This window comes from Purpureocillium lilacinum, assembly GCF_023168085.1.
Source record: "Purpureocillium lilacinum CBS 284.36 DNA, scaffold_1, whole genome shotgun sequence".
NCBI classification, from domain to species: Eukaryota; Fungi; Ascomycota; class Sordariomycetes; order Hypocreales; family Ophiocordycipitaceae; genus Purpureocillium; species Purpureocillium lilacinum.
The window spans coordinates 6,384,786-6,403,224 of NW_027072111.1; the positions used below are offsets into that span (position 1 = coordinate 6,384,786).

General features: G+C 64.5%; 6 protein-coding genes across 6 annotated transcripts; 3 read left to right on the plus strand and 3 right to left on the minus strand.

Moving 5' to 3' along the window:
* Positions 1 to 1,910: 1,910 nt before the first annotated feature.
* On the minus strand, positions 1,911 to 3,808 carry PLICBS_001547 (uncharacterized protein; the record flags this gene model as incomplete). The annotated part of the gene is made up of 2 exons (XM_065599854.1): positions 1,911 to 2,764; positions 3,031 to 3,808. The coding sequence occupies 2 exons, from the start codon at positions 3,806 to 3,808 to the stop codon at positions 1,911 to 1,913; spliced, it is 1,632 nt and encodes a 543-aa protein (XP_065455926.1).
* Positions 3,809 to 6,175: 2,367 nt separating this feature from the next.
* PLICBS_001548 (uncharacterized protein) lies at positions 6,176 to 8,212 on the plus strand (the record flags this gene model as incomplete). Its single annotated transcript, XM_018317370.2, has 4 exons — positions 6,176 to 6,732; positions 6,920 to 7,213; positions 7,265 to 7,503; positions 7,560 to 8,212. The coding sequence occupies 4 exons, from the start codon at positions 6,176 to 6,178 to the stop codon at positions 8,210 to 8,212; spliced, it is 1,743 nt and encodes a 580-aa protein (XP_018182895.2).
* Positions 8,213 to 8,696: 484 nt separating this feature from the next.
* PLICBS_001549 (mitochondrial GTPase) lies at positions 8,697 to 9,737 on the minus strand (the record flags this gene model as incomplete). The annotated part of the gene is made up of 1 exon (XM_018317369.2): positions 8,697 to 9,737. One exon carries the CDS (start codon positions 9,735 to 9,737, stop codon positions 8,697 to 8,699), a length of 1,041 nt encoding a protein of 346 aa, XP_018182894.2.
* Positions 9,738 to 10,546: 809 nt separating this feature from the next.
* On the plus strand, positions 10,547 to 12,824 carry PLICBS_001550 (uncharacterized protein; the record flags this gene model as incomplete). The annotated part of the gene is made up of 3 exons (XM_018317368.2): positions 10,547 to 10,998; positions 11,079 to 11,172; positions 11,286 to 12,824. 3 exons carry the CDS (start codon positions 10,547 to 10,549, stop codon positions 12,822 to 12,824), a joined length of 2,085 nt encoding a protein of 694 aa, XP_018182893.2.
* A 643-nt stretch (positions 12,825 to 13,467) lies between these two features.
* On the plus strand, positions 13,468 to 14,715 carry PLICBS_001551 (uncharacterized protein; the record flags this gene model as incomplete). The annotated part of the gene is made up of 3 exons (XM_018317367.2): positions 13,468 to 13,522; positions 13,599 to 14,299; positions 14,440 to 14,715. 3 exons carry the CDS (start codon positions 13,468 to 13,470, stop codon positions 14,713 to 14,715), a joined length of 1,032 nt encoding a protein of 343 aa, XP_018182892.2.
* An 850-nt stretch (positions 14,716 to 15,565) lies between these two features.
* PLICBS_001552 (uncharacterized protein) lies at positions 15,566 to 16,246 on the minus strand (the record flags this gene model as incomplete). Its single annotated transcript, XM_018317366.2, has 1 exon — positions 15,566 to 16,246. The coding sequence occupies one exon, from the start codon at positions 16,244 to 16,246 to the stop codon at positions 15,566 to 15,568; it is 681 nt and encodes a 226-aa protein (XP_018182891.1).
* Between the last annotated feature and the right edge of the window lie 2,193 nt (positions 16,247 to 18,439).

The following is an 18,439-nucleotide window of genomic DNA, read 5'->3' on the forward strand; positions in this document are numbered from 1 at the left end:
GCCGGCGCGCAGGTGGTCTGGCGGCTGTGGTGGTGGTGGTGGTACCCTTTGCTAGGTGGTGGTATGGATGAGTGCAGCGGTCCAGTATTAGTGGGCGCATGCCGTGCCAGGTGGTGCCTGTCGGGCTCGCGGGTGCTGCTGGCGGTGGGGCGATGAGCTGCGCTGTAGCTGGAGGTACGTGGATGATACCTCAGTACGGTGCCAGGCGTTGGGTGCGCCATTGGATCCTGCTGAGGTGGTGCTGTTGCTAGGTGCTGCGGCGGGTGTTCCAGGGCTGCTGCAGGGAACACCCAGCAGGGCAAGCTTGGCCCGCAACACCAATGGATCGCCGTGGGCCGCCAGCGGCCGCCCGTGACTGGCCCAGCGGCGCCAGAGCCCAGGGCTGACCCGCCCGCGATGACGACAGTTTCGCCAGGCTAGAGGGCGGTAGCGTCGTCGCCGGCGGCCGCTCCGCTCCCACGGCGGTTGATGCAGCAGCGCAAGTGGCGCAGGGCAAGGCCCGGGGCCCTCCACTGCCTGCCTGCCCAGACATTGAATGCGTTGGGAGCCCGTCCCGTCCACCTGGAACCTCCCGTCCAGGCACGCACGATTCGACATTGAGCTACTTGCAGTACTACCTTCGTAAGATGGTGTTGCTGAACTAGATTCGTAGTACCTCGTGCCTCGAATGCCGGCCGTCTCCTGCCACTGTGCACTCGGGAGGCTCCCAGGCACGGAGCGGCCGGCCCAGACATCAGCCGACCCCTGCAGAGTCGCCCTGAACCGCGCCGCCGCCAGCCAGCGCTCGAGCCCGGGGTGCGCCGTGCTCACCGAGACGGCGGCTTCGACAGCTCCCTCAACCGAGTACGTACTGCGTAGCTCTGTCTGCCGCTAATTGGCCAATCAACAGGGATGCTCGACAGCACGGCTCATCAACCACCGTCTGGGCTTCGTGCTGATTACTATCGCGTCGTCGTCAACCCGCTGCCCAGACGGCTGTCCCTGCCCCTTGGCCAAGGCGACTTGGCCCTGGCGCTTCTCCGCCCCGGCCATGCAGGGATGTCTGGATCGTCGCGTCCCATGGCATCCCTCCACGACTGACTCCATCGTCCGTCCACCGATTCCATCCACCAGCGGCATCTCGGGCTTCCGGCGCTATCCCCAATCGGGTAGCCCCTGCACCCCGGCGGCGCGCGTCACCAACCTCACATCGTCACACTCCTCACTTGGCTACGACTGCTTCGGGCACACCCCACTGCAGGCCTCACCCAAACACAAACACGTGCAACTCAACGCTTCACTTAGAACCAGTATGCCGCTATCCTGTCCGTCCAGAGCATCAAGTAAGTACACGGGATGCCGGTCGTTGTCGTTTCCACCTGAGCCAAGTGCTTCAGTCGATACAACCCAGCCAGCCTCTCGCTTCCCCACCTCGCCATGAGTGCATGCCCAACATATGCCGTGTCCAGACGAGCCGTACCCCGTCCACGTCGACATTCCAAAGTCGCCGGCCTACCTGAGACCGCCCGTATCCTGGACATAGTTCAACGATGCAGCCACACAGGCCGTGGGCACACCCCATAGCCCATGGCCTCTTCTCAAGCGACCTCCCCACCGAGATCGCTTGCCCGTACAAAGACTCGTTCATACCATTCACATGAACACTCTGCCGCCTTGCAGTCGTCACCGCCATCGCCGTGCAAGCCAACCCGCCCCGGCTCCTCATTGCGCGCTCGTGCCCGTACTCGTCCTTGCCGTCGCCTATCCGGGCCCGGGGCAGTTCCCCGACGCAGCTTCTGCCGTATGGGTCTGCGTCCAGCGATGAGCAGGACGGCACAGCAAATGCACAGCAAATGCACGACCAAGTTCTGGTTCTCTTCTGGAACACGGGCTTGGTGGCGCCGCAAGCCTAACGTCCAAACAAAGACCAACTATGGCTCCGATTCCAAGGGTACGACGCCACCTCCAGCGTCTCCCAGTCGTGGAACTCGTTCGGGAAGAGGACTGGGGTAATCGTCCTCAAAGTCGTCCTCGTACTCGCCCTCCTCAGACTGCGTCGAGTGACTGTGGCTGTGCTGCATCGGCGTTGCGTCTTGGTCGTCCTGGGGGTCCGGCTGGCGAGGGTCCTCGGGAACCTGCGCCCCGTGTGCGCCCTTGCCGAGGGGCTTCCCCGTCTTCCTGGCCTTGCGGCTCTTGGCCTTTGCCTTCTCCAGCAGCCGCTTGCGGTCGGCCTCCTCTTGGCGGTGGCGGCGGTCCTTGATTTCGTAGTCTCTGATGAGACGGAGGGGAGGTCGGCCAAAGATGCTCTCGAACTCGCAGAATTCGCATATCCAGACGTCCTCGGGCCGGGGAGGTTGGTGATAGTACATGTCGGCCGCCATCTGCTTCCTTTGGCGGGCGGCCATGTCGAGCTCTCGATCCAGCCGTCGACGGGACTTTCGTCGCCCGTTCGGCTTGGCTCCGGCTGCCCTGGGGGCCGCCTCGTTATTCGCACCATTGGGCGCGTTAGATCCAGGTGGCGACGCCTGTGCTGGCATGGCGTGCCTGTTCGGGTGGCCTAGTCCGCGTGAGTAAATCGCAGCGCCATCGCGGGTCTCTGACTTACCAGGCCACTGCACGGTACCCGGTACCTGAGAGTCGCAGGTAAAGGTGAACTGCGTCGATGCAGGCGTGGACTTGGGCGTCGCCGAGTGCTGCTGCAGCAGGCTCACGTTTTCCTGTCCCTGGGGAGGGAGCTTCTCGGCGTTGGCTATCGCGCTAGAGATGATGCCCGTGCCTTCGGTTGCTGCAAAATAATGCTGTTAGCCAGATTCCCGTGGACGTTACGCTGATATAGATTCGAGTGCCATGTAATGTCTGCTTGAAGCTGCACGAAGGGCCTCATGGGTGGCGGTGCGTGACCACGTTGCCGGGGGGGAAAGTGCACAAATGCCTTCCCTCCACTGCTTGGCCGGACAAGGCAACCATGCCACAGTTCTACCGCCAGCCAGAGGGTCTCTCACGGGGAGGAGCGAGGCATTTGATGGGAAGGCGTAAGCCGAATGAACGTACCTGGTGACCATGGCGAAGTGCCGCCCTTGGGAGGCCGGCCTGGCCAGACGCTGTTACCGTCGGCCAGAGCACGCAAAGGGCTTCTGCCGTTTCGAGAGCGACCCAGCCTGCCTCTGCCAGGGCCAGAAAAGCCTTGATTGGTTGACGCGTAGGAGCTAGGAGCTGAATACCCAGCAGAAGCGTGGTGCAACCTCTCGCCAGCATCGTTGGTGGGCGAATTTGCGTTTCCAGAGATGCCCAGGGAGCTAAGGTCGCTGCTCAGAGAGCCAGCCACATTAAGGACCGAGTCGCTTGCTGAGGGGATCTTCCTCTTCTTCTTGTTGCTGTTCTCGAACGAGTCGTAGCCGTCGACCGACGAGGCCGCCGATGGAGGCGGCTGAGGATCAGCCCCGCGTGCTGGGTCCGGACGAGACGGGTGACGTGCCGCTCGCGTCAAGATGTCCGGCTGGGACCTGGTGACGAGCGTGCTTCGCGGGCCGCTTTCCTGCTCCTCGCCCGCCGCCGGCCGGACGCCATTGCGGAGACTCTGGAACGAAGGCGGGTCGGGTCGCCGGCCGTGTTCGAGAGCACCAGCGGGGTCGCCGTTTGACTGGGCCGGGCCGTCCTCCTTGGCCGTGTACGGCGGGTAGTAGAAGAGGGGAATGTTGTCGAGTGTCGAGGGCGGATACTTGATCGAGTCGGCAGCCTCTGGCGAGAGGCGTTCTCGAAGTCGCCGCTTGGGGAGGGGCCGAATGGGCCGGTCGGGAAACAGCGACGACACTGTATCGGGGGACATCATTTTGCATTCACCTGCCGAGCGCCAGCGAGAGCGCCTTGTCAGCAGATATATCGCCGCGATGCCGCAGAGCGAAGGCATTGCGTATGGGGTGACGATGCGGAGGAGGTGGCCGGTCCAGCGTGGCAGCAGCCAAGCGAGCATGTTTGTTCTGCACTGGACCGGCGGGTGGCGGCAGCTGTGAAAGGAGGAGGGAAGAGGGAAGCTGTGCGGCGTGGTGGGCGTTGGACTGAACAGGAGGAGGGAAAACACATGTGCGGGAAAGCGTACCCATCTATCATTGTACACTCGAGCGCCTCTCCCACACGGCAGCGGCCACGCCAAGCGAACGAGGGGGGGAACAGGAGTCGAGACGACAGAATGGACAACAGCGGCAGCGAGTCGTCGAGGTGGCGGTATATGCCTCCTAGAAGCCGAGAATATGACGGTGCGGCAAATGGTCGAAGCCGTCTGGGGAGCAGGTATCGGAGGTGGCTCGTGTCGTCGGGCTCCAAGAGCCACAATTCTGCATTAGAGGTCAACGAGTGGTCGGGGCCAGAGCGTTTGCGTTGGTCCACGGCCTCTGGGACTCGCGGGAGCAAACGAGGAGGGAGCCGCCTGACGCGGACGCAGCGGCAGCTACCCTGGTTGGCAGGGCACTGAGCTGTTCACGGCGTTGCCGGGTGCTGCGTTGCGGGCGGCGTCGAGCAGCTCCCGTCGTCGAGGGCCACGATGGGAGGGGGGGCGGATGGGGGGATCCAGAGACTTACCGACCTTGCTGGCCGTCCCGACAGGCACAAGCGAGGACGCCTCGGCCGGGACCAGGCAGGCCGCTGGGGCGAGGGGCGGGCGATGCTATGGCAGCTGGGAAGCGAGGACCGACCCGGGCGCGGGGAGCAAGGCAGAATGAGGCCGAGGGGGGCGCACAGCGACCAAGAGGCTCGAGGTTGTAATTTGGTTGATTGCAAATGACAGCATTTGGCAGCGGCTGGCCGCTGGCTGTGTGGATTTAGGAGGTGTGCCGCCCCGAGCCAGGCCGGCCAAGGGCCGCGCGCCCACTAGCGGCCATTAGGTAAGCTGCGACCTGGCCCGTGACTGAATCATCCATCCCGCCTCGTCTCGTCTGGTATTATGTACTCATCGTCGACACTGAACGGGCGAGTCCAACTGCCCTGCCCAGCAGCGCGCGACCTGGATCCTGCGATGGCTGCGAAGCTGCACCCGGCCGTCGTGGAGGTCGCCGTCGACAAGATTGCCGTGCGGCGCTGCTGCCATCTGACCAATTGGCGGTATCTACGTCCCGGGCCGGCCGTTGCGCAGTCGCGCATAATCAAGTCGATTCCCACTGGTGGTGACCTGCTGCTGCTAATTCCGTTTATGCCCCGGTGGATGGGTTCGTCTGCCTGTTGGGCTGTCTGTGGTGACCGGATGGGAGCTGTCCTGGTATGTCCTGTTGTGCGTGTGCGGCAAATAGCCGAAGCTTAGCCCGGCCTGGCGGACTGCGACTGTCCGCCAGCGCAGCACTATCTGGCAGCGCCCGGCCGTGTAAAGCTCCCATCGATCCCGTCGCCCACTGACAAGGTGTGCGGGCTGCTCCCCATGTCACGGCGGCGGCTGGGCGGTGCGGTGCGGCAGCTCCCCAGGGCTCAACCAACCTGGAAGCGACTTGCCGAGTGTGTGCAGCGCGGGCTCCACCGCCCGGTTCGGCCCCACTAAACTGGCAGCACTGCCAGCAGCACCCAGCGCAGCGCCCATCCCTCCGTCACAGCCCACCAATCGAGTGCGGACAAGGTGCGGCCGTGTACCTTCCCTCTGGCGCCAGCCGTGCCGGTCCGCCCACTGGCTGGTACGGAGTACATGAGGTGGACTGGTGGCCGCACTCGCAGCAGCGCAGTGCCAAAGCACCAGACCCGACCACGGAAACTGCCCGCAGTCCCTCCTGCTGTTGTCTGTCCGCGTCCAGAGCACCAGCCCTCCTCCTCCTCCTCCTCCTCCTCCTCCTCCGCCTCTCCTCCTCGTCTCCTCCTCGCCAGCCAACCCGACACCTCTCGCCCACTTCCAATCCTCCTTCCCCTCTTTTGCGAAGCACGCTGTGGCATGGGCGCATCCTGTTTCCCGGCGCGCTCCGTCATGACAAGCTTCCTCTCTGTTCGACCCGACTGTGCTTTCTCTCGCGCGTTGTCCCCGTCACTCTAGCCCGGTCGCATTCTTCTCTGCCGCCTCTGCTGCCCATCGCCAGCAGCGGCGCAGCCTCCCAAACGCCCAGTCACCGCCGATTGCTGGAGAACCTCCGGTTGCTGCAGCTCCTACTCGGTCGGGCGAGCCTGCCTCACGCCGCTGTCCAAATCGCGACGCTCCCGTCACCCCACGCCGGCCCGCCGACAGTCTTCAATGGCACCCCCTTCGCCGCGCCGATCCTCGAGAGCCCGCGCGACGAATTCGCAATCCCAACAGTCCTCCGTGTCCTCTGGGACCTCTGGCCGCCACGAGCGGAGCACCAGATCCCACCACAAGCCCCCGTCGGGCAAGTCGACGCCCAGCGCCTCGCTGTCGTCGGAACCGCTCGACGACCTCGACGACACCCTCCTCAGCCGGAGACGCAAGCGCGGACAGGAAGACGACCCCGACAAAACCCCCCGCATTGAAAACACAATCGTCATGGCCAATGGAACCGACGACCTCCAGGACGAGGAGGACGAGGCGGTCCGCTGCATCTGCGGCTCCGAGGACTACCCGGGCCGCCCACCCGTCGAGGGCCCCGACGCCGACTTCTTCGCCGGTATCGAGCTCACCGAAGAGGTTACTGGGTTCTTCGTGCAGTGCGACATTTGCAAGGTCTGGCAGCACGGCGCCTGCGTCGGCATCTTCAGCGCCGAGGCGTCGCCCGACGAGTACTTTTGCGAGCAGTGCCGCAAGGACCTTCACAGGATTCACACAGCCAGTAATGGGTACGCCTCGCTCGCTCAATTCTCTTGTCCCTTTTTTTTCGCGATTGTCTCGCGGACGGCAAAGTCTGGCTGTTTTGCAACCCTGCCCTCACGAGGCCCAGAAGCCACCTGGGCAGGGTTTTCACGCGGGCTCCTTTGACGCTTTGCTTCCCGACCGCATCTCGCCACTGACACTCCCTCTCAACAGGCAAAAATACTCCAAATACCTCCCCCTCCATCAAGCCTCACGAACGACCTCGCGCGCGACGTCGATAGCAAAGGATGGTGCCCGCTCCCCGAAACCGGGCGGCTCGAAGAGGGAGCGCCTCAGCTCCGCCTCGCAAGCCGCTGCAAAGAGGCGATCCACGATGAATAGCCGCGACGCCGCATACGATGACGAGTTGCTCCGCCGAGTGATTGAGGCGAGCAAGGAGGACGCGCCTCCCGACACATCAGACACGGCCTCCAGGCCAGCGAAGCGAGGGCGAAGCGACAGCGAAGAGTTGGTCTCTCACACCAGTCAAGCAATCGACACCGGTCTGACTAGCCACAGAAACGGCACAATCGCCAAGCGGCAGCGCACTGGCTCTCGCTCCGTGTCACCCCCGGTAGAACAGCCGGACACAAACGGTGGAGACGCCTCGGACGAGGACTCCAGCGCCCGCAACGGTGCCAAGAAATCAAGGAATAACAGAAGTCAGCGGGAAAAGTCTGAGAAGGAGGACAAGGAACAGCAAAGGCAGGAGGCAGCAAACAAGCGCAAGGGCCGGGCCGAACGGCGCCGGGCAGAAGGTAAGGTCATTTGTCACCGCGTCATGATGGTCGGAAACTAACGCTGCATCGTCTAGACTCAGACTTGTCGGAAGAGATGCCTCTAACGGCAGCTAAAGTCGTCCAGAGCAAGAGCGTCGAGCCACCGAGCGTCGAGGAAACACCTACTCCCGCACAGCCGCCGGGCACGCCGCCCACGAGCAACCCAACAGGCACGGCGGGCACAACCCATAAGAGGGCCGCGCGAAGCTCCCACAAGAGAGGCAAGGGGCGGAACCAATACACCAAGGACCGGGAGGCAGACGACGAGTCGCCGGCCCGCTCCATGTCGCGAGATATCCAGAAGAACGCGGACGAACCTAGCCACGGCAAGGCACCGGGCGATGGCAAGCACGGGCACAAGGGCAAGCAAGCTGCCGCGCACAAGATGAGCATGCTGGACATGAAGCGCCGGGTAGCCGCGATTATGGAGTTCATATCGCGGACGCAGGTGGACCTGGCGGGTGAGCACGGTGGCTCCACCACCACCACCAGCGGTGCCGACACGCCGCAAAAGGACGAGGCTGCCGGTGCCAACGGGGACGCGACGGCTGCCAAGGCGGGCGGCGAGGGCAGAAACGGCGCGACGCCAGACGCGTCCGACGCCAAGGGGTTCAAGGAGCTCAGCTGCATGGAGATGATGGACGTCCTGACACGCGATATGGTCAAGTGGCAGAACCAGTACTCATGACAGCCACGCTGCACGCTTGACTTGCGGGCTGCGGCGTCATCGACGGTACACCCCTGTCTGGCAGAGCAGCAAAGTGTTGCCGTCATGGGCCCGGCCCGGCCCAACCGTGTATGATAATGGCAGGATGGTTTCCCAAAGGTGGCGTTTGGATGATTGCTGGGCATTCGATGGCGTCTCGTCGGCGGCAAGTTTGTCGCGTGTAGGGGCTTTCACACTGGCTTGGATCGCAAGGTCCGCGGGCCCGCGCGGGCAGGCTGCTTCTTTCACAATATACCCTACATGTTGCGCAGAACGAGACTGGGGGCGGCATGATGTGGCACACGCAGTACACGAGGCGGCCAATCTCTGCTGGGGGGGAGGGTGGATGGCTTGCGCGTGATATATTGATGCGCGCGTTCTTTGTCTAGGAGTACAGGGCGTTCTAGTGTACAGGCAGATTGAATATCGATACAGAATTATGACACGAGCATAGTCGAGGCCAATTTCAGCGGGTCTTTTCCCGCTTGCGCTCTTCCTTTTGCAGCTTGCGGGCCTGGTTGAGGCTCAGCTGCGGTTCTTGCAGCATCAGCTCGTGGGCGCGCAGGTGGGCGTCGTCAAGGTCGTCGAGGACGTAGCGGCCGAGCTTGCCCTCGCGCCACTGGGAGAGGACGCGGGCGGCGGCCTCCTGCCAGTTGGGCAGGCCGCCCGTCTTGAGCTTTCCGTCGCGGCGGGCGACGGCGTCGAGGAACTCGTTGACGTCGTTTGTGGGCTCGCAGTAGCGGGCGTAGAGGCACGGGTCCCAGCGGTTCATGCGGTAGAGCAGGTAGTCGGCGAGGATCTCGTCGGGGATGAGGCCCTTTTTGATCCCGTGCGCGAGCGCCACCTTGACCATGGTCTCGCCGTCGTCGACGTACGGCTGGAAGATGCCCGGCGTGTCGAGCACGTACACGCCGCCCGCCACGCCGCCCGCCGAACGGTCCTCCGAGTCGACGACGCGCACCGCCGTGCCGACGCGCCGCGTCACGCCCGCCTGGTCCCCCGTGCGAGCGGCCTTGGCGCGGCGCTGACCCGGCGGGGCACCCGCCGTGCGCAGCGCGTTGAGCAGCGTGCTCTTGCCGACGTTGGGCATGCCCACGACGAGGGCGCGCAGGCCCGTGAGCGAGTCCTGCTCGCGCGCCATGTCGCGCAGGCGCGCGAGCAGGGCGTCCGTCGTGGCGGGGCGGTTCTTGTCCCAGAAGAGGACGCGGTCGGGCCCGTAGAGGCGGCGCAGGGCGGGGCGCGCCGCGCGGGCCGAGTCGGCGCCCAGGTCCGACTTTGTGTAAACGACGAGGCGCTCGCGGCCGGCTACGGCGCGCTCCAGCGTCGGGTTGTGCGTCGACAGCGGGAGGCGGAAGTCGCGGCACTCGAGCACCAGGGAGATGGTCGACAGAAGGCCCTTGATCTTGCTTGCGCCCGCGGCGTGGTGGCCGAGGAAGTACGTCTTGGGGATGGACGAGGGGATGGCGAAGGAGTCGCGCGGGACGAAGCGCGCGGCGGCCGCGGCCATCGCGGGAGGAGCCTTGGCTGTGGCGAGCTGCTGTCACCTTGATGTCGGCCGTGTGCTGATCATTTTGGCCGAGGCGCGGCCTCGATTGGCCCTGTGGCGGTGTTTGCTGCTTCGAGGGGGAGCGAGCCGCGAGCACACGAGCGTGGTGGTGAAGACTCTCGGGAGTTAGATGTGATCGCCGTGTGGACTCTCCTTGGGTCGTCGAGAAAGCTGCAGGAGCAGTCGCGAGTCGCGACCCACGACTCACAGCGCAGCAACGGACAAACGACCGCCCCACCTCTGCACGTGCCGATAAGATAACCTTGTTTCCTTAGCGAGGCACCGCGCCGGTGGAGCTGACGTCACCGCCAAGAAGGGACAAGAAACGACGGCATCCAGTCACGGTTTGGGAACGCAGCACGAGGGCACCGCGCCTATGGCTTCACACGCACATTGAGGCAGTTGGCGATGGCTGCTAGAGCGCGCTGGGGGCTTGGCTCGCCGCCACGGCCGCGCAAGAGGAGTCAATGGCGCGCGGCTCACGACGGTTTGCAGGTCGCAAGGCCGTAGCCGCGGTGGAGCGGCGGGCGAGCATTTGCGGTACGGGGTAAAGGTCTGTCATGGCATAAAGAGGATGGGATGCGCTGGGCTCTGATGTCCAAGGTGGACAAGTATGCAGACCCCAGCGAGCTGTCGTTGTGCGAGTGACCTACGTGTCGTTGATAGCTTCGTTGTGGGAGCTTGTCTGTTCGGGCCCCCGCGTCGGCGCTTGAGACTGGCATTCGCAGCCGTTATTGAGCAGAAGGAAAGGCACATGATTACAGCCCGGCATGGACCGACCGCCCGGAGCCAATGGCACGGATCCCAGCAACGGCATCAATCACAATGCCGCAACGCGCGAACCGCCGGCAGCAGCAACCCCAAGCAAGCAAACTCCGGGCCTCGACCCGCAGCCGGTAAACGACGAGCCCAACACAGGAGAGCCGGGCCCGCGCGGCAGCAGCACCCGTCGCCGACGACGCCGCGGGCGCTACTTCGGACCAGACGGCAAGCTGCGTCCGTTCCGGCTGCTGCGCGGCGACGCGGCCAACCTGCGGGCGCGATGGCCCTCGGACTGGACCGTCTTCAACCAGCAGGTGGTGGCGAGCGCCGTGTACGTCTTCTTCACGAACCTGCTGCCGGGCATCACGTTTGCGGGCGACCTGGCGGTGCAGACGGGGCGGTCGTGGGGCACCGTCGAGGTGGTGCTCAGCACGGGGCTGTGCGGCGTCGTCTTTGCCGTGTAAGTGATTCTCCCGAGGTGATACGCAGGGTGCCTTGTCGGGAGCTGTCGAGCTGATGATGATGATTTGTGCCGTGCAGCTTCTCGGCGCAGCCCCTGACTATCCTGGGCGTGACGGGCCCGTTTGCCGTGCTGGCGGAAAACATATACAAGCTGTGCGAGACGCGCTTCCAGGTGAGCAGCTCTCTCTCTCTCTCACCCCTCCTTCCTTTATTTCCGTCTTCCCACCTCCAACTGTTAGTGCCAACCTGCCGCTGCTCACACACGATGGGCGCCGTTTGCCGCAGGTCGACTTCCTGTCGCTCATGGCCTGGACGCTCATCCACGCCGGGTGGATGCACGCGCTGCTCGCGGCGCTCAACGCGCACGACTGGACGATGCGGTACGTGACGCACTTTAGCGCCGACGTCTTCTCGCTGCTCAACAGCGTCATCTACGTGCACAAGGCGGCGCTGGAGCTGCAGCGCGAGCACGCGCGCGCCCGTTCCCGCGCCAACTCCGAGGGCGGAGACATCGAAGCCGCCCTCGCGCCTTTCCTCTACGCCGTGCTCGGCGCGACGGGCACCTGCCTTTTCGCCGTGCTGCTCTCCACGGCGCCGACGTCCTGGGCACCGCTGTTCCCGCGCTGGGCGCGCCTCGGGCTGGGCGAGTACGCGGCCGCGCTGTCGGTGCTCCTCTGGGTGGGCGTGCCGCACATGGGCGACCTCGCGGCGCTGGACCACGCGCGGCTCGAGGTGCAGGGCGAGGCGCTGCGGCCGTCTGCGTGGCCCGCGCGCGGGACGTTTGTCGTCCAGTTCTGGCGCTTGCCCGTCGAGTGGGTGTTTCTGGCGGTCGTGCCGGGCGCCATCGTCACGGTGCTCTTCTTCTTCGACCACGAGATCAGCAGCATCATCTGCGCGAGCCGCAGCCGCTACGGCGTGAGGAAGCCTGGCGGCTTTGCGTGGGACGTGGCGCTGCTGGGTGTGACGACGGCGGTGTGCGGCGTGGTGGGCGTGCCGCCTGCGAATGGGTTGCTGCCGCAGGCGCCGCTGCACACGGAGTCGCTGTTACACCACGTCGACGGTGATGACGATGCTGACGGCGACGACGACGGTGGTGCTGAGGCGTCTCGGGGGGCCGACGATGACCGGGAGTGGGAGGAGGAGGAGCAGCAGCAGCAGCCCGCGCGTCCCGCGGCAGCATCATCGCCATCATCAACGCCATCAACACCAACATCGTCGTCATCGCCACCCCCCTCGCCCGCGGCACGCACGCACGAGCAGCGCTACTCGCCCCTCCTCCAAGCCGCCCTCATCCTCGCCTTCATCGCCCCGCCGCTGCAGCGCCTGCTCGGCCTCACGCCGACGTCCGTCCTCGCAGGCCTGTTCCTCTTCATGGCGTACCAGTCGCTGCGCGCCAACCCGATGCTCGCGCGCGTCGGCCACCTCGTCACGCCTCCCTCCGCGCTGCCGCCGCTCCCGCGGGGCGTGTCCTGGCGCGGCGTCCACGCCTTCACCGTCGCGCAGCTGCTCCTCACGGGGCTCGTCTTCGGCGTGACGCTCACCGTCGCGGCGCCCGCCTTTCCGCTCCTCATCGTGGCCCTCGTGCCGCTCCGCCTGACGCTCATGCCGCGCCTCTGGTCCCGCGAGACGCTGGCGTTTGTGGATGCGTGGGCGTGTCGCCCGGGCAGGCCGGAGGATGGGCGCGGGTGTCCCAATTCGCGAGGTGAGGGCGAGGGCACGACGATGGTGGCGGCCGCGGATGATGATGCTGCGGCGGCAGGTCGTGGCACCTCCGCGGCGCGCGCGGCGTCCGCCTCGGACGCAGAAAAGGGGCTGGGCGTCTGATGGCATGTATGTGTAGGTCGCACACGCAGCGCAGACAGCATGTAGCATGTATGTATGAGGATAAGGAGGTGTGCGGGGTGCCAGTTGTCCCAACCAGCCGAGGAGGGGGGACTTGGTCGTCACAGGCTCAGTCCATGTATAAACCGAACACGAGCGAGGTGGGGAAGTGAAACCCCCCGGGACGCTGTGTCACGATGCTATCGCCAGCAGGTCCCAAGTGGGTGCTCGCATTCGGACGAGCTGAGATGCGACAGGTAGTACGATATCACACCCACGCACACCTCCCTTGGCCAGAAGAGGAGGGCGTTGGCTCGCCATGTCCGGTTACATGGGGATGCCCACGCCTCCCTCCCCGGTTTGCACCGCGTCCGGGCTAACCCCCACGGGTGGGATACTGCGGTCTAGTACTTCGTAGATTAGAAGAGCTGAACAGATGGAGAGACGAATGCACGAGCGCCGAGGCAGGCCTGTGTGTTGATATAAGTTGACTGCATCTCGCGCTGTTCTGACGGGCTTCTCTCCGCTGTCTGCTGCCCTCTCGATTCGTCTCCTCGTCTATATATCTCGACCCCGTCGGCTTCATATATCAACGCCTTGCTCAGCAACACACCGCGACAACACTCCAGCTTACACCCCGCTCACCATGTCCGCCAACGACGTCCGGGGCAAAGCCGCCCTCATCACCGGCGGCGGCTCAGGTCTGTCCCAGTCTATAAACCTCCTCCAGTCTCCCCATGCACAACATCCCGCTGACCCTTCCACCCCTCCATCCAGGCATCAACCTCGCCTTCGCCCAGCTCCTCCTCGAGAGCGGCTGCTCCGTCATCATCGGCGACCTCGCCCTCCAGCCCGAAGCCCAAGCCCTCGTCGACAAGTACACTCCTCCTCCTCCTCCTCCTGCGCCTCCCTCATCCCTCTCCACATCCGATCCCTCCCTCGACTCTACCTCTTCCTCCGATCCCTCCTCATCATCCTCCCCGCGCGCCCTCTTCCACCGCACAGACGTCACCTCCTTCCCCCAGCTCTCCTCCCTCTTCGCCCTCGCCGCCACCGCCTTCCCCCACACGCTCACCATCGTCGTCGCCGGCGCGGGAGTCTTCGAGCCCCCCTGGGCCTCCTTCTGGCACCCGCCGCGCAGCGCCACCAACCCGGCCTCGCCCTCGCGCGACGACGCCGACGCCGAGCCCGGCGCTTTCGCCGCCCTGGGGGTCAACCTCGTTGCGCCCATGCGCCTCGCGCAGCTGGCCCTCGCGCACTGGACGAGGAGCGGCATGATCACGGCTGGCGGCGGCGGTGCGGGCGGCGGCAACCCGTCCTTCATCGCCGTCAGTAGCATCGCGGGACACACCGCCTCGCCCACGTATCCGTTTTACTTTGCTAGCAAGCATGGCCTGCACGGCTTCATACGCTCCATGGGCATGCTGAGGGATGCAGTGGGCGTGCGCTTCGGCGCCGTCGCCCCGGGTGCTGTCAAGGTAAGAAACGACACTCCCCCTTGGCCCAATGCCCATCATATAGCAAGTAAACACCGCTCCCCTCTCTCAACCTCTTAACAAGCCAACGTCAACCCCCTTCGCTACCCTCATCACAAATATACGCAAACTGACGTTCGCAGACGCGCATCTTCGACGCCGACCCCTCCAAGGCCGCCCTCTCCGCCGGCACCGTCTCCTGGATCCCCGCCCCCGACGTCGCCGCCGCCATGCTCCGCCTCGTCGTCGACCCGGCCCTCGGCGACGGCACCATCCTCGAGGTCCTCCACTCGGGCTCCCGCGTCGTGCCCCTCTTCAACGCAGACCCTCCCGAGGCCCTCGACCAGATGCTCCCCGCCCTGCGCGGCGAGGTCCGCCTCCTGGCCGAGAGGCTCGCCTCGGGCGAGTTTGCCGTCTGAGCGGACACGAGGGCAGTTGCGAAGAAGGGGGACCGGGTGGTGCCAGGTCTCGGCATCGGCCGTGGAGGGCTTGGGAGTGTCAGAGGGAGGGACGTTCTGCGTAGACGTGCTTGAGCAGTCATCATGTAATACCATTGCCACTCACCGCGTGCCCGTCATAAGAGTCCGTGCCATACATGCAGCTGCGATGATGCTCGTGTGCGGCCAGTGCATTGGTAAATTGCTCGCGCCAAGCTCGTCGTTTATATAAAGACATTGCGTCGCCCACGCCCGTGCAAGCCGCCACCTGCGACGCCGGGGACTAGCTCCTGCCAACTGCTCTCCTCCACGGTCCAAAACCTGCACTCAAATCGACACAATGCCCCGTGTGAGCCAATATAATAGTCCTCCTCCGCGTCTCAAACTGCCTCTGGCCTGCTCCTCCTCCTGCCCCCTGGAGATGATGCGGCATAATCATCTCGCGCAATGGTCGCGGGGTAACAATACCGCGTCGTGCCGAGAAAGTGAATCGACAAGGACAAAACGCAAAACGGCCACACGTCAGATGAATGAGCTCGGAAAAGAGCTGGGTATCTTGATTAGCCACTCCTCTTGCTCTCGCACGTTCCTGGCGTGCCCGGACCCGTCCCCTTTTCTCGCTCCCCAGCCTCGTGCTTCCGGCTCTGGTTCCGACAGTCTCGATAGGTTCAATGAGAGGGGGATTTGCTAAAGAAGGGTGTTTAAAAAGATGAAGTGATGAAAACGCAAGTCGCCTCGGATGCGTCGTGGCTCGTTCATATAAGAAGAAAGGGGGGATGTTGTGAACGATGTCGTGCTGCACCGGCTGCCGCCTGAGAGCGGACGGCGCAGGCTATTTGATATTCTTAAACATGTCGTAGCCGAGGCCTCCGTCGTCCTTTTCGAGGTCGGCAAGCTCCGGGATCATCGGGGGAGGGGGGCCCGAGGGCTTCTTCGGGGAGGGGACAGATATCGTGGACGCGGCGTCCTCGAAGATGAGGCTGGACCGCTTGGGGTCGCCGCCCCGTAGGCGCCGGAACCAGCCGCTGCTTCGCTTAGACTTGCGGTCGTCGACGACGCTCGAGGCGCCGCGGCTCTCGGGTCGGGCCAAGTTGGTGACGGAGCCGTTGGCCGTCAGCGGCGACCGGCCCTCTGTATAACTAGCGTTCAGCATATTCCTACTAAACAGCCTGCGGAGGCTGCCCTGGCGGCCGGATCCAGCGGGGCTCAGGGGCGCCTCATCGGCGGGTCGCTTGGTTCCGGCAAGATTACCATTTGGTGGTGTGGAAGTGACGGGCTTGTCAGTCCCGTTGGGAGTCCCGTTGGGAACGGCGGCCTCGGGCTTGGCCTTGGCGATGGCGGCAGGCTCCTTCTTGTCGGCGGGCGGGGTCTGGGGCGGCGTGGGCACCTCCTGGACGGGCGAGGCGGGAGGCGGGGGGATGTTGGTGCCGTCGGTGATGCTGCCAAAGTCGAGGTTGAGGGCGGGCAGCTCGAACTTGGTATGCGACGCCCCGTTGCTGAGGCGAGACGGCATCGTGGGCGATTCGATTCGACGGTCCGCGGTGCACGGTGCGTACGTGGGAGGGACGGGACGGAGCGAGGGCGTCGACGGGAAGCGGGCAGGCGACGGGGTGGTCGATGCGGGCGGGAAAGGAGACAAAGGGAGACGACGGATCCGTCGAGTCGAAGAAAGAAACAAATGAACGAGTAGTCGGCCGGGGGGGTCGGTGGTGGTCGGTGGCCAGTGAGACACGCAGCGGCAAACCAAGAGCACCTCGATCCTGGGGAGGCAGGGTGCAGCAGAAGACGGTCGAGCTGGCGATGCCGAGACGACGCAGGAAGCCAATTGAGCAACGGACGCAAGAATACAAGCTCCGCGCGGGACTGACGACGGAAGCAGACGATTCAGGAGGCGAAGCAACAGCTGAATCGATGCGTGATGAAGAGTCCGGGGGTCGATTTGGAAAACTGGAGCAGGCGGATGGCTTGCGGTGGATGGCTGGCCCCAGGGTCGGTTCGCGAGTGGTGTGTGGCTCCAGGTCCTCCTGCCCAGGTGGCTTCTGGGTCCTGGGAATGGGAATTGGATGGGACGGCTGCTGCCCGGGTTTGGGTCTGGGTTTGGGTTGGGGTGGGCGGCCGTGGCGCTGCGTGGCACGGGTGCTGCCAGTAGTTCCCGGCTAGGGGCGCTGTAAATGGGAAGAGGAGCGTCGACGACGGGTCTTGACGAGATGAGGGGCACAGCCCAGGCAGTACGTATTCCACGTGCCAGGGGATGGGTTGATGATGGCCGGGACGGTCGGGATGGTCGGGGGGATGAGCGCTCGTCTGTGCCGCGTCAATTGAGGTGGCAGTGGATGGGCGAATGCGAAGGCAAAGGTCGATGAGGGGAGGATGTGGAGGAGGAAGAGGAGAAGGAGGAGAAGCGGGAAGCAGGAGATCGGATGATGGATCATGGACGATGGCAAGTCGTGTGCGTGCGTGCGCGCTGTGCTACGCTGCCAGGGGCGAGAGCCGTACGGTCACTCACGCAAGCGCAGCCGCCAGGCACGCCTGCCTCTCGGTTGGGTAGGCACTGAAGGTGGGTGGCTGCAGCCCGGCGCTCACCCTGCGGCGTGCTGCTGCATCGCATTGGATGATGGAGTCTGCAGCGCAATTGATTCTGCTCGGGGGGAGGCCGAAGTGGCCAATTTCGCAGGGCAGGGCAGGTACGGCAATGATAGTGCTAGGGCTGCTGTCCACTGGGTAAGGTACATTCATCTCGACTGTGCTCCGTAACCTTGATCGGCGTCACGGCGACAGGCAATGGACAATCCATTGACGAAATTCTGCCCCCCTCCCCGTGGCTGACCGGTTGACGAAGAGCGGACGGGGAGGCGAGGTGAGGCTGCTGGTGGTGTTCTTCCAGGCATGATGGTGGAGCAGGGGAAGAGCCCGGAGAGGCTGGGGGTCCACTCCAGGGACCCGTGGACGGGCCTCTGCGCGACTGCTCCAGGCGTCCCAGCGGCAGCACCCGAGCCCTAGCAGCAGCACAGGGCAGCTTGCAGTGGGTAGGTAGTGGAGGGCACCCCAAAAAGGTGACGACGCCCGGGCCGTGTGGCTTCCAAGCTTCCCGTGCCATTCCATGCCATGTGCGTGCGTCCAGTCCCTGAAGTGGGTGTGGCGACGGGACCAGGGGGGGTGGTGGTTCCGCCGTGGACGTGTGTCCACTGTTGAAGAGAGTTTCGTGCCTGTCGGGGGGCCCAAGTACTTGCCTCGTGCCATGGTGGCATCGACACGGAGAGCGCCATGTAGGCTACGTGTTACGAGAAGTGCCGCCCGTCTGCCGTGTCGAGGCGAGGCGAGGCGAGGCGAGGTGACGGCGGGTTGCCAATTGGTATCGGGTAGTACAAGTATTTGACGGAGTACCATCTGCGGCAGCAGCCCTGGAGCCAACCGGGGCAAGCACCTCAGTCGAGACAGCACTCGAGACGGGACGACACCCTCACACCTACCACAGACCTGTTTCCGTCCCGTCTGATGCGCCCACCTACGTACAGTATGTATGCATATGCGCATTCATCCGTCCCATGCCATCCATGCCATCGTCAGTCGACAGCACACGAACCGCCTTCCTCGTTCCTTCTTCCAACACGTCGGCCCCGCATCTCTTCCCTCCCCCTCTTCCACCACCGCCCAGAACCCCCAAACACAAAAAGGCTCTCAGACCTCTCTCCAACTCTCGACACTC